The sequence below is a fragment of the Limulus polyphemus genome, unplaced genomic scaffold, assembly GCF_000517525.1.
Source record: "Limulus polyphemus unplaced genomic scaffold, Limulus_polyphemus-2.1.2 Scaffold3012, whole genome shotgun sequence".
NCBI classification, from domain to species: Eukaryota; Metazoa; Arthropoda; class Merostomata; order Xiphosura; family Limulidae; genus Limulus; species Limulus polyphemus.
Window position 1 is genome coordinate 19196 of NW_013668622.1, and position 15043 is coordinate 34238.

The 15043-nt window shown below is 31.8% G+C and overlaps 2 protein-coding genes and 1 long non-coding RNA gene across 8 annotated transcripts in view; 1 reads left to right on the forward strand and 2 right to left on the reverse strand.

Moving 5' to 3' along the window:
• The window catches only part of LOC106468452, a 15452-nt gene extending 8194 nt beyond the window's left edge, over nucleotides 1-7258 (forward strand). For 4 of the 5 annotated variants that reach the window (XR_002612650.1, XR_002612649.1, XR_002612651.1 and 1 more), the window contains 2 exons: nucleotides 1875-2088; nucleotides 3096-7258. Coding sequence is in view for 1 of the 5 variants with exons in the window: in XM_013928878.2 (XP_013784332.1) it covers nucleotides 1875-2088; nucleotides 3096-3174 (293 nt within the window). In the remaining 4 variants the exon portion in view is untranslated. The remainder of the gene's footprint in view (nucleotides 1-1874; nucleotides 2089-3095) is intronic. The other variant, XR_002612652.1, reaches the window with a different exon arrangement.
• LOC111088031 lies at nucleotides 697-14800 on the reverse strand. Its single transcript, XR_002612653.1, has 3 exons — nucleotides 14790-14800; nucleotides 14123-14131; nucleotides 697-988 (listed from the first exon to the last, which is right to left on the reverse strand). It is a non-coding gene; the product is annotated as an uncharacterized LOC111088031 (long non-coding RNA).
• Nucleotides 6829-13776, reverse strand: LOC106468456 (thyroid transcription factor 1-associated protein 26-like). Of its 2 annotated transcripts, none has more exons than XM_013928883.2 (3): nucleotides 13626-13776; nucleotides 9610-9739; nucleotides 6829-7621 (listed from the first exon to the last, which is right to left on the reverse strand). In XM_013928883.2, exons 1-3 carry the CDS (start codon nucleotides 13708-13710, stop codon nucleotides 7381-7383), a joined length of 456 nt encoding a protein of 151 aa, XP_013784337.1. In that variant the 5' UTR covers nucleotides 13711-13776; the 3' UTR covers nucleotides 6829-7380. The 2 variants fall into 2 exon arrangements, with proteins under 2 accessions (XP_013784337.1, XP_022252500.1); XM_022396792.1 differs by lacking the exon at nucleotides 13626-13776 and adding an exon at nucleotides 11746-11803.
• Nucleotides 14801-15043: the final 243 nt, after the last annotated feature.

The following is a 15043-nucleotide window of genomic DNA, read 5'->3' on the forward strand; positions in this document are numbered from 1 at the left end:
CATGAGGTTATTACATCAGACACAATTCAAGCAATTATACTTACGATCCTTCTTGCTCTGTTTCATCCATATAACTTTTCAAACAGGGTAGATTTATTTTATGGATAGTTTTTTTATTATTAACAGTTCAAGGTCAAAATTACTATCATAATAAATGTTAAATCTTAAATGAGTTATCAGTTGTACAGTTTCATGTCTCTGATTTCAGATTACTGAATTGCATGGACTTAAATACATGTTATCTGACCTAAGTGATAATCCCATGTACTTATGGATGTGGATAGGAAAATATTTAGTTTTTCAGTTGTAGGTGGCCCTGCTGTCACCACACATATATTTATGGTTGGTCCTTTGTTGTGAAAAGATGTTTCATTTTAAAGAACGGTTTGAAAATAGTATTAAGTTTGGTCTACGGGAAGACCTTTCTTATTAAAAACTTAAGTTCTTTAGAAAGTATGAAACTTTGTTTTTCTAGGAAGGATATGGTCAATACAACTGGGTATATATCAACTGTGAACATTTTCATGGAAGTTTTAAATTTTTTGTCTACAAATATCTTGGTTAAGCTTCCAATGATTTTCATAGAGTATCCATTATACAGTACTATTTCATGGGAGAAAAACAACCTCAGAATGTAAAATATTATGAGTTGAACAAATTTGAAATGCTCAAGACTGTAGACATGTTAGAAATAAATCATTCAAACTGGGTTAGCTGTCCTGAGAATAGTTTCTTTTGGTATATTGATGATTGATGTTGAAAAACTTTGAGCATCTCGAATAATTAGCGCATCTAGAAAGGGCAAACTAACATGTTCTGCAATCAAACAGGTAAACTTTATAGATGAATGCTGTAAGTTTAAGTACTCACGAAAAATGTTGATGATTTTTGTAATTCCTGCCAGAAAATCTATAGCTGGCATGTTAATTCATAAAGACCATTCTTCTAGACACCATTTCAATAGTTCAGAACATGATGTTAATTGTTTCTCAATAATTGTAGATAAATCATCCTATGTCAGCTGTTCTCAAACTTTAGTAACCCGAGGACTTCTTTAGGTTAAAATGTTTTCATGTATCCCAAAACCTATTGATGTTTTTTGTTGTAAAAACAAATTCCATAAACATGAGAAGCTATATTCCAAAATCATTTTATTTTATATAAATTTAATTTTATGAGAAATTTTTTTTCGTCTATAAATCCTATTTTTTAAACATTTTTATTAACTTTCTGACACGATTCATTGACCCCTGGAATATCCTCATGGACCCCAGTTTGAGAAATGATGTCACTAAAAACATTTAGAAAATTGACTAACTTATAAACAGGGATCTTTCCACCAGAAGAGATTGAATGAACAATTCTCCTTTCAGAAAAGTTAACACATTGAAATGTGTACTTTTATTTTTCCCATCACCACATAAATTCATAACACTTGTATTTATATGTTTCCTCGAACAATAAATCCTGCCATTATGTCTAATTGAAATTTTTTACATAACATGATAGTGTTATATTTTTAATATTCTACCTGCTGTTATTCTTAATCCATTAATTACTATGTCATTATTTAAATGTAAATTCTTTTGACAGCTGTTATGTAATTTACAAACTATATTTTTGTATCATTTCAAACTCAGCAGTTTGCTGTTACGTCTGAAATGCTACCTAATAAATAGATTATATTGGCTACATCTCACCTTTTCTATTTGTGTATGATGTTATTACTAAATTTGTTATAATTAATTTTTAACTGTACCTGAATATTCAGGTCTGAGCAAAAAAAAAAAGAACAACAGATTGGGGATTTTATTTTACTTAAGTATCAAGTCTGATATACTTTATCATCTGAGTTTTTTTTATTTTCACCTTAGGTCTTTATTCAATCATCTGTCATCTTCCACATGAGGGTAAAACATCCAGGCATTACCACTGTCCATCGTGTAAAAAAGTTATTGTTAGAAAGAGTAATCTCAGTGACCACATCAACAAAAACTGCAAAGGTTATGCTTCTCCTGTTATCCCTGAAAGGTCTGCTACAGTAATCAGACTAAACAGTGTTGGGTCAAGTGAGAAATGTCTTTCCAGGTACGTGGACTTTACAGATATTTGGTAAATGTAAGTCCCTTGTTCATATATATGCATATAGTTAAACATTAACAGAGTATTGTGAAGGGTAAAACAAATTTAACATGTTAGTTATTAATATTCTTAAACTCAACGTTTCCAAAGTGGTAAAAATTGCTGTTTCTATTTAGTAAACTTAAAAACTTGTTAAATGATAGAGAGAAATGCTCCTTAGGGTGAAGAGTAGCTTTTAATTCTTTGTTTAATGTTATGGTAAGCTTGGGGTGTGGTCATTAACCTCGTGTGTGGCATTTTGATGTGTAGGTTAATTCTCTTTCTAATTTAGTTTTTATATAGTTTAAAACCTTCTTTGCCTTTTGAAAGCAACACTTTAGGCTTGTTATTGTAGTATATGAAGATTGTTCAGGAAAACTGAAAGAGGTAATCAGTTCATTCTGCAAGGCACTGGTTAGACCTTGGTTGGAATATTGCATTCAGTTGCAGTCACCTTATATAAAAAATGATGTTGAGATGTTGGACACAGTTCAGAGAACATGGAATGTCTAGTCACCTCAACTGTTGCCTGTCTTGTATCTCTTGGACATCTTGCACATATAGGCTGGGTTTGCATGAGGCTTCTTCAACAGACTTTGAGTGACCAGTGGAAAATCTCTCTTGATCCTCTCTCCCCTTTTGTGATGCTACCATCTTTTCTTTACAAGGATCTGTCTTGGTAGCTGGATTGTCTAACACTATGGTCAACATCCCATTGCCCCATGGTGGGATAGCTTGCGCTTAGGTAGTTTATCACATGTATTTTATTACTTGATCTGGCTGTAGCTTAACGAAAAGCTACTGTGTGAATTACTTGTCAGTTAGAACTTTAAAATATATGTTGTAGTGTAACGAGTCAACCAACCATACATATTGTAAGTGGTGTTTGACTGTACCTCTACAAACTCATATTACAGTGTTTAATTTAAGCACATTCATAATCAGTATGATGTCACTTTTATTGTCTGTCTTAGTTCAGCCAAGGAAGAAGTGGAGTACTTGGTGCTTGTGCTGGGCTCAGATGACAAGAATGAGGATAAGGTAGAAAAGTAAATAGAATGTAGGAATATTGTTCTAAGCCAAGAAGATTTGAAAGCTGTGGCAGAAATATTGACACCTGCAGTCATGAAGGCAGTGGCAGAAATATTGACACCTGCAAGTCATGAAGGATGTGGCAGAAATATTGACACCTGCAAGTCATGAAGGATGTGGCAGAAATATTGACACCTGCAAGTCATGAAGGATGTGGCAGAAATATTGACACCTGCAAGTCATGAAGCAGTCTGGTGATTTGGAAGTTGCTTTACCAAGAATTGAGTTAGAGAACAGCCAAGTTGTGTATTATGAAACTGTGCAATAGTGCATCGATGAGAACAGGTAATTACCACAGTGCAAGACGTAAGATATTGGAGACAGCATATCACGTGTAGTATAAAACTTGGAAAAACATATTTATGTATACTTTATAAGTAGAAATGAAACACTTTTTAACCATCATTTCACATTCATGTATGAAACATATTCCTTAAGTTCATTAATTGTGGAAGAGAGGGGTGGGGAAAGGGTGCATAGTACCTTCTTTTGCTGGAGGAGTTATACCCCAGATTTGTAGTTACCACAATTTATAGCACTGTTAAAAGGTTATGACTTCCAAAATGCTTGGTGGGGAGATACTTACAAGTGAATATGAAGCTAAGGGTAACCAATAATTAATCATGTACAAACAATAACCACACAAACATAAGCAATACCTAGTCGTATCAGAGTTTCGATTGTGATGACAAAGAACCCACATTTTAGAAAATAAAGTTTGGAGATGGTTTGAATAGGTAAGGAAAGAAACTATTACAAATATATAATGTTTCGACAAGCTTTTGTGATCACCATAATTTGTAATAGGTTCTTTCATTAACCATTCAAGCCATCTCCAAACTTCAATCACCTAACCATGGTGTTTACCAATCGTACACCACTGAGTATCAGACTTATGCCAGTAGTGATACCAGAATCTCCAACTGTAACCTACAATAAGTTATAAAATACCACACATCATGTTATCAAGAGCATAACGACAACTTAAAAAAATGGTATGATATTTAATAACCATAAATAAATAAAATTACATAATGCTTAACATATATGTAAGTGTAGTTGCCATGCATTATATAAATATTTTACAATAGGATTTACTGCTTCCAAATATTCTGTAAAGTTATTAAGTGTGATACAGAAACATCTTCATTATTAATTTGGGTAACTAAGAAATAAATATACTGGTAAAGATATATTGAAAAATGAAATATAAAAAACACAACTTATTTAGATTATTTCAAATTCAAAAAAACTTTTGCCGTTTGGCAATCTTATTCATTTTATGTTGCTTCCTAATGGCACAGTGGTAAGTCTGAAGACTTATAATGCTAAAAACCAGGTTTCAATACTGGTGGTGGACACAACACGGATAGCTCATTGTGTAGCTTTGTGCTTAACTATGAAAAAAACATTTTATATTTCTATGTTTTGGTGGTGCTTAAATGAAGATTCTTTTCTCATTGACACACAAGTAGTGAAAGATTTCTCTCACATCACTAACTGTAACAACAAATTTAAGCTTCAATGGCAGTATTGAAAGCTTTTGATTATAAAATCTTTTAAAAATGGTTGTATTGAAAATTTGGTACTTGGTGCATTTTGTTTGTAAGAAATATCTTTTTAATTTAAAAGTTAAACATTAAAAAAGATTAATTCCTTTTGGTTTGAAATGTTTATTTCTTCTTTCAAAATGAGAGTGCAAAACAAGCATCTAGAACAGAGTGAATAACTTCAACTAAGCTGCAAGCTACACATGTGCTATTCAAACTCCCTCAAGACACCTGTTTGCTAGTTACAAGCCAAAAATAATGCATGTGGATAAAATTTAGCTATACAAAAAACATTTCAGGATGCAGGGGAGCCTCTGGTTGACCCCCAAATAGCCATGACCGATCTAAAAGTGCTAAGTAGGATTATACTTTTGACTTGCAGGTTTTGAACAATAAATAATGTTACTAATATGTTTGTCCATACTGTGTAGTAGACAAATTGTGTGATTTGTTGTTTTTTTTTCTGGTTTCTACAAATTTTTCACATCCCACAATTCTGATGCTGAGAAAAAATAATTGTAATATGACAACTGTTTGTTTGTATAAGCAGATTACTTATGAAGAAATATTATTTGTTAAATAACTTGCTTTACGGGTATTTCTTCATTGCCCCTTTTCAGATGTTTATAACTAATAAACGTATTAGTCCACAATGAAAATATTACTCATTCACATGTTTTAATTCCAACCTTTTTTTTTTTTTTTACTTAAAGACACATCTTTGTAATATGTTTTTCAAACTATAGTCATTCTTGCATCAGTAATTAGAAATAAACTGTTACAAGTTACTTCTGAGTCATTAGTGCTTTTTATTTCTTAAGCTATCATGACTCGTGACTCTATAAAAGTGTAAAGTATACAGTTCAGGGGTAGAAATAATGAAATTAAATTCACTCAAGGGAAAGCCATTGGGAAGATTACATTCCTTCGTGTAAAGTTATATTTCCCCATGAATTGTTTTTTATTTTATTTAATCTATGCAATATGTTCACTTTCATTGGTCATAACAAAAGAAATATGGATGGACCGTACATTCCCAACTAAAAAGATGAAATTCCTCGGGAATGTAATATTTCAATCCCTGCAGTTAATACCGTCGAGTTCAACATGCTTCCTTATAAGATGAATTTAGTTCATTTGTGGTAACTTTTAAAGATCTTGATACACAATACTTTTTTTGTTACACGTTGTCAAAAAACACCCACCAGATTTTTCTGTAATTTTATAAAATATGTAATATCTTATTTTTAAACCTACATATCTGTACAGCATGTCTGAAAATAAAATTTCTTCTGTTTACATACTTTTGAATATTAAACCTGTGACATGTTGTCATAATATTCTTTGCTTCCTGTAATGTACATTAAGTGATTTTATGAAATTCCTGTAGCCATTGTAGTGGAGGTTCAGTCTGTTGTCAGCTTTAACATAAGTTCTAAACATCTTGTGTTTTATGACTGTGATAAGTATTGGATGGCATGTTGGGTGAATGCTGATCGTACAAGTTTTACTGTTATTAATTATTCATCATTTTTGTAATGGGTTAACATTATTATGGAGAAAAGTGTTACTACAATATGAAATAAGCCAAACAAGGGTATATTTTTACAAGAAGTCAAATAAATGATGTTTTACTAAGTGTCTATAGTAAGATTGTGGGGATTGGATATCAATCTTGTCACAGTTAGTAGCCTATATTGTCACCTAAATCTAATTGTTAGTTAGTTACTTTTTTAATTCTAGATACTAATTTCTAACTTGTGTGTAATTCTCAGTTCTGCCTGCTATCTGCTACCATCTTCAGGGAAGTCCCAAGAAGGACTGTTTTCGATGATTGGCTAGGATTGATTCTAATTATTTTTCATATAAACGCTGGTGTTCCATTAGGAATGCTAAATTGTTTGTCTGGTAATACATTGAAAATGATGGATCCACCCCCACCCTGAATACAGTCTGTGTTTGGTAATTTGTTATGATGCTCAAGAATGTAAGACATGTTTTCTTTAAGATATAAAAGAAAATGGTGCACAAAAATTCAGTTTTTATTAACTTGCTACGTTTGGCATCAAATTAAAGGTTTTTATTTTCTTGGTGTTGAAATGATTGACCAAAAAATACAATTATGATTCATTATGTCCAAGATTAGAGTATAAACAAAAAATTTTTTTCTGAAATATTTCATAACTTTTAGGGGGGCAATTGCCCAGGGGAATGAAACCTGGTTATGCCATAAGGCCCGCAAAGCATCTTTAGACTATATCTTCATTTAAGGGTAAAAACCATAGTTTAACTCTGGTTAAACATTAGAACCCACTAGCTAGCCACATGTTATTATTATGGTGGTCTAAAACAAAAGATCACATCCATGGATAATGGGAAATACTTACTTGTTCTTGTTATGCTGAAACATTTCTTTCTGCTACCAACGTATATGTATTTATCAAATCTATGTTATTCATATATTGAACAAAGGTAATTATTAAGCAAAGTTAAAATAACTTCTTTTGAATGTTTTTTTGTAGTTCTTACTTGTTAACTTTTTGAAGTCATTGTCTTTGTAACACAGAAATAATGGATTTTAGTCACCATGTGCAGGACACTGATGGTTTGAAATAATTTATTGGATTTTCTCTAGTAACAGCATGATTCTTTCTTTCATCACAGGTTGTCCTTTTCCAGTCTTCTTACTTAATTTTTTAAAACGATCTTTTTTCTTCTGTTGGTACCGTTGCAAAGCTTTGTTCCTTTCAAGCTCAATTCGTTGCTGCTCTTGTTGCTGAAGTTTTTTCTCAGATTGCTTTTTCTCATACTCCTTCAAAGCTCTGTGAAAAGTAGTCCTTCCCGATTGTTTCATAGATCTATAAAAAATAACATAACTAATATATGACAGGTTGAAAATTAATGTATTTCATGTCTTCTTCACCTTAAAAAAACTCCTATTGAACAACTGCATCATTAGAATTAATCTTTACATTTTCTCACTGCCTGTAGAACTGTGAAATATTGCTGTAGAGAGTAAATAATTAAAGGAAGTACCTTGTTACCTAAAAACTTGTTTACTGTTGAATATACAGAGTATAATATCTGCGGTTAAAAGTTTTCACCAGGTACAACAACTGGAAGGAGGTTAGGTTAGTTGTTGTACGTAATGAAGCAAGGTTAACCTGGTGAAACTTTGTAAACATAAATACTATACACTGTACATCCAACAGTAAACAAGTTTTAAATTGTGGAGATAAATATTCCTATAGCATTAACTTAATATTCCCTAATTACAATCCCAGCAGCTTGGATGAAGTGCAAAATCGTGTGGAGTCAAAGAACAAGCACATCTCATCTTAAACTAAAGCTACATAGTATTGAAACCTGGTTGTCAGACCAGTATTCAAAACCTGCACCATGATGGAAATTAATGAACTTTTGAGACAAATTACTACCTAATGTAATTTAGAGTAATCCTATTATAAATTTTTACTTACTTAGAGATCCAAAGAATTTTTCTACTTGCTAATTAGTTAAAATAAGATACTTAATTTGTTAATCTTTTCCAAGATGTGATTATACTGTAAAACTCTCTATGCATACACAAACACAAGCCACATGTAACGATTCAGTTTTTATTAACTTATGTTTGGCATCAGATTAAAGGTTTTTAGTTTTCTTGGTGTTGAAATAACTGACTAACAAATTAGCGAAAAATGCAATCGTTATTCACCGTGTCCGAGATTAAAGTAACAAACAGATTTTTTTTCAGAAATATTTCATAACTTTTATTTTAAGTAAAAGTTACCATAATTGTGTTTCATTGCATCGTAATTATTATATATAGAGCTTTACCCTGAACTTAATACATATACCACACAGAAAATTGTCAGTTCTCGACCCTCAATTTGCATTAAACTCCACTTCAAATCTGTCTTATTCAACACAGGTTAAGCCAGGGAAGCTGTGACACACAGTACCTTCCTCATTATTATAACCTACAAACCTGTATCATTCCATCCCCATGTATTTAGGTTCTTGTTTCTACTTCTTTATACCACTTGGGGTCAGAGTCGGTTTATCCATTAGGCACACTGGGCCTACAAAATTTATTCAAATAGTTATATGCTGTAACAAAAAGTGTTGAAGATATGGCATAACAAAACTTTAAAATTCGTTTAGGAAGAGATACATCCACACCAATATAGCTTAGTATGTATAGCACATATGTGATGAACGATATACGAGTGCCTAGGACCTACGAATCCAGCCCTATAGAATACTGTAGAAGCAGTCTGAAATACAATATAAACCAATAAGCACACTCACTTCTCACTGTTTATTGTGTACTCAAGTAGATTATATTAATGCCGATTCCTTTACACATATCACTTCAAGGTTGAACATGAGGATACAACCACTATCCAAAGGCTGGGAAAAGAAAGCAGATATGGTGTTGATCAGGTTGAAGAAAGCTGTTTGAGCCAGAATCTGACGATGAAGCAAAGAGGTGGTTAAGATACTGATCATACGACTTAAATTCCACAAATTATGTAATGGTGTTGTAAAGAAAATTGTTTTTCAAGTATTGGGGGGATTTTCGTCCTCAGTTGTCTATATATATATATATATATAGCCAGTTCAATACAATATTATTGCTTTTAGGCAGGAGTGCAAATGCCAGGTGATATTAAGTGGAGTTGTATATGTAGAATTAAGATTTTGTACAGGATTGTCTCTTGACAAATTAAAACTTCAAGTACCACACAGCTAAAAATTTTAAATATTACTGTAAAGCTTTCCCTCCTTTCTTGTCAATGTACGCGCACGCACATTCAAACTGTAAATCAAGATATACACTTACCCATGACTATTCTCATTTTTGCAGTCACTGGTTTGGTAGTTCGTTGTCGGTTGCTTGTGTTGTTCTTTCCGAAGTAGTTTTTTATACTCATGAATTATTTTTTTCTTTTTGGGATCATTAAAACTGGACCCTTGAATGTAGAAAAAAAGTTATTAGAGGTAAACCATAAAATCAGGAGCAAGAAACGAGTCACTGATGGAAATATTTTGTATGCTGCTGCTAGCACTACAGTGGATTCGGTTGAGTGATGGAAAAGTTTTTTTTTTTTATAACTTTAATATACTAGACACAGTTTTAACTAAACATATTAGGTAGCCTAGATTATACCATACATATTTTCTAATACAAAAGAAAACAAAATGGTGGTCTAATGAAAAAATTCCTTATTTTACCTCACCCAGTTTTGTTCTAATAATAACTATCCAAGTGAATTTGAAATTGAACTTTTAGAGGTTTCTACTTTCTGAAAGTGGCATTATTTCAGTTTCTTCTCACCCAAATGTACAGCACATGAATATTTTTGTCCAAACATTGCACAGCCTGGCTGCCAACACTAGTTGTTCTAACACCAACTAGACTACTTTACCAGGATTCAATCAGTCAACCCTTGTCCTGATCATTATATAATTTATCATTTATTTATGTAACTAAAGTAGAGGTGTTTTAATTGCATAACTTAAATTGTCCTCTGTAAGTGTTTTAACTGCATAACTTAAATTGTCCCCTGTAGGCATTTCAACTGCATAACTTAAACTGTCCTCTGTGGGCATTTTAACTGCATAACTTAAACTGTCCTCTCTGTAGGTGTTTTAACCTCATAACTTGAACTGTCCTCTCTGTAGGTGTTTTAACCTCATAACTTAAACTGTCCTCTCTGTAGGTGTTTTAACTAATGTGAGTTTCATCAATGTTCCAGTAATATTAAGAAATTCCATTTTTCCAAAGTTGTCAAATTCATATACAAAATGTGAAATGGAATATCTTATAGGCCAAATGATGAGAAACACTCTTACAAAAAAACTAACAAAATTCTGTGTGCATGCCCTCCTTCCCTACCAATTCCAAGAAAATAACCATCAGTACTTTGGTTTACCTCTTATGCATTGCATAAGTAGAAATCAGTTTTTAATCTTCTAACAAGTGGATAATATGCTAAGGAAAAGAAATATCCATAAGGTAACTAGAGCTGGGCAATTAGTAGAACTTGCTAATCAATTAATACATTGTTCCTCAAACCATGGTCAGCAGTTCAAAAAGAAATCTAAGATAAAATTCAAGAACTCAAACTTAAGGTTCAGCAATCTGAAACTATGGTTAGAATCAGAGCACCACTTTAGAAAGAGGATAATAATTACTTTGAAAATAAACTTTCATTTCAATGTACCAAAAAGGAATATTGAGCATTTAACACAGTTGTTTGAAAAAATTAGCAAAAAAGGTCAACATTATACATTGCTTCTTCATTTGAGTGACAACTGTACTGTTTGGAATGCATCACAATATTGGGTAGAATAAAATACTTGTCTCTGATTGGCTGAGAGATCAGGAATTTCAAATGTAGTTATGGTACTGACAGCCTATGATTATGCAATGTGAACACATACAACATTCTGCCTGCACATGCCATTAATACATGGAAATAAGCCATTGTTATACTACAAAATTAAATATTCTTAATTCGGACTTGCTCTTAACCTTAAAGTAACATTAGAAATTCAAATAAGTCTTCTGAAGCTGTTATTGGTCTGTCTGAAGTAGAAGCACCAAAGAGTCAGTTATTGTTGGTCCCTGAACCCTTCCATCCCTGGAATCATCCAATATCTCTCTTCTGAACCCTTTACAATAAGTTAATATCCTTTCTTAGATAGTGATACCCAAACTGTTCACAGTATTCCAAGTGAGGCCTAACTAATGATTTGTATGTAGAGGTATCTATCTCTCATTAAATATGTAAGTACATCTTAAAACCCAATTAGCTTTACTAATAGCAACAGAGCATTGCTTCAATAGCTGGAGTGATTTATCCATCACTATGCTAAAATCCTTTTCTTTCAGTCATGCTACTGATTAGGTTTCCATCTATATTAAACATGTGATTCTAATTATGGAACCCCAAAATCATTTCCTTGCACTTACTATAATTAAAAGTATTTGTCCAACTTATTGATGTTGACGTCATCCTCAATACAGTTCGAAATCTTCGGTTATTACTAATTATAAAATATATTTGTGATGATTTAAAAACATTGTATGGTCAAATACGACAATAAATATACATTACACACATTCTTTAATATATATACAAGTTACCAAACTCAAGCTATAATTACTTTATTTATCTGACACGCAATAACTAAATATAAACTACACTACATATCATATTTAGATATTAAAAAATATATCCTCTGGCATCATAAGGCATAATTGTATTATTCTATTAGCTTGACAAATCAAAGCAAATATGTTGCAAAAGCCAATAATCTTACTTTTCTGAAATTCCATAACATGACACAAATGTATAAATTCCAATTTTAACACTTCTTTTAAATTTTCTACCACATTTACCCATTTATTTTGTAAAATTTTTGTACTTTCAGTTAGCTAAAGTGAACTAAATTTTAAACCAAATTGTATAAATTCATTTAAAATATTAACATGTTATTTTTCTGCAGTTTCAAATGGAGCCTTTCAACAGATATAAACATCATTATATTTTTTATGAATAATATGAATTAATGGGACATTTTTTTGGAAATCATAATCTCAAGATGAAAATAATGATTATTGAGACAACATACGTGATAACACCACATATTTAACTTACTACACACATTTTTCAAAACATGTTATTTATGTGTCTGAGGTTACATAATGGTGATATTTGTTGAAATGAGTAAGTACTGACTTAGTATTTGAAATTAAAATTTAGATATTTTTTTAAAGGAAACCAAAAATGTACTTTATACAGCAAAACTTTCACTTAAAAAATTTAATAATCAAGATTTTTATTGTGCTGGTAAGCAAGAGAAAAGAGGAACTTTCTCCTACTTGAAAAACAGAATGTAGCTACCATTTTCAACATAAATCTAGCATCTTTACACATGCTCAGTATAACAAACATGTGCAACACTTAGCCCAGTATCTCTTACAAGTTGCATCAGTCTTACACAATGACCTAAAGCGTACTGGCCAAAGACTGAAAATAGTAAATAACATTGGACTAGTTTTCTACATTGTCATTTGAACATCACAGTACTAGTACTGAGAATAAGATTTTTACATTAGATTTTGAAGAAACTGCTATAAAAACAGCAACATAACCATTAAAACTGATTTTAAATTTTTATTCTATAATTTTTTGTTTTATAATGTTTACACAAAACCACACATGGGCTATCCTCATTAAGCCATTCCTAATTTTGAACTGTAAAACTAGAGAGAAGGCAGTTATATATCAACAAAATACATTATCAACTCTTAGATTACTTGTCCAACTAAACAGATGGATTTAACCATCACTGTTATAGCATAGCCCATGGTCCCAAAATTAGGCAAAGTAATGTGTATCATGAACCCTCAGATTCAGTCTGTGCATGTTAACCACTGAACTACACTCAGCCCTTACACTACAATAAGGCAAATTCTTCAACATAAAAGTTTACAGCTATAGTATAAGCTGTATGTTGTAAAAAATAAATGAAATGATTTATTTTTTAGTGTTTCATATTACCCATCCCCATTATCGTTTCTGTACTTTGGACTTTAGGTAAACCTTAACAGACTTACAATTTACATTAACTTTCAAAATTCAATATAGATACATGATACATTAAAGTATTACTCGTAAAATTAAAGCATGAAGGAATGACGGTATATAAGATTTAAGAAAAAATTAATTAAGATCAAAATCAAGAGCCACATGTATGAGAATTTTGCACTAGTATTTAGTTAATAATATTACTAAATTAATACTAGTAGTATTATACGAGAACAGTAACTTAAAATTCTACACTAACCACCGTGAAGACGACGATCTCTATTTTCAGGTGGTCTTTTATGGTATTTTTTCGATCTTTCTTGGTTAATTCTTCTGTTCGCCATTGACAGATGTTACACTTACAGAACTAACCAAGAAACCCTACTACGAAAATTAACCCTAGTGGCGAATTTAGATGAAGCAGTTACGCCATCTAAAAATAAAAATAATAACACACACACACACATATATATATATATATATATATATTAACCAATTATAACTCATATCATTTGATTTCTCTCTTTTTAAGTTATATTGGAGGACAATGTGAACATTTCGAAATATTAAAATCGTAAATAAACATTCCGCTTATTTTAACACGTTAAAATAATCTTTTAACTTAATGTTCATTATTTAACAAAATGAGTGCAGTTGTTCAAATTTACGAACGTTTCAATATCACACGATTATAATCTTCTCTTTTATTATATTTCTTCCTATTCAAGTACCTTTATGTAATCATTTCAGTAAGACAAGTCCATTCTCAACTGAATGATTTTTAGTTGTTAATATTGTTAAGAGTTAACGATTATATTATAGAAGTATTTTCTTTTCACCAAAAGCTTTTGTTTGTTTAAAGTTAAGCAAAAAGCAACTCAATGGGATATCTATGCTCTACCCACCACGGGTATCGAAACCCGGTTTCTAGCGTTGCAAGTCCGCAGACATACCGCTGTGCCACTGGGTGATTTCACCAAAAGTAAAATTGAAAATATAATATGTGACGTAGAGGCCCAATACATTATTTGATTTGCCGCATTCTCCCCTATCGACAGCAGTTTCGTCTATTCAAGGCCAAAAAACAATAAAAATAATATTGTCACTTCTCTTTTCGTTTGTTAATTTCCCATAAAATTTCTTTCCGAGAAACTTCGGCGATACGAGTTCTTTTTTAATTAAAACTAGTTTATTATTTCTCAATACAACTTTGCAATACACTTAATTTCCACAGTCACTTTAACTTAAACACACGCTATAATTCACAACGATTCACGCACTTTACTTACAGTCACTACCGCTCACTTGACTCGATTATCTGTCTCTATATCTCCCTATCTGCAATTATCTATGTCGTCACTTCTTGCCGGTCTTATATATACAAAATAGAGGGCGTCTGGCAAAGACTCGAGCCTTCAGGAACCTTCTAGATACTCATTACGTGTTACCAGGGTCACGTGACTTCCGCTGTCGTAACAATATTTTAAGCAATAACAGTGACAAAAGTCAACACATTAAATGTGTCTGTACTTATCACGGTAGTACTGTAACAATACTTGAATTCAAACTATATTTTCTCAAGAAATATACTGTTACATCTCCGTTTGTTAATTGATTTTCCGTAAATTCGTTCCGACGAAACTTTAGCGACACAAGTCCTTTCTTAAATAAAACTGA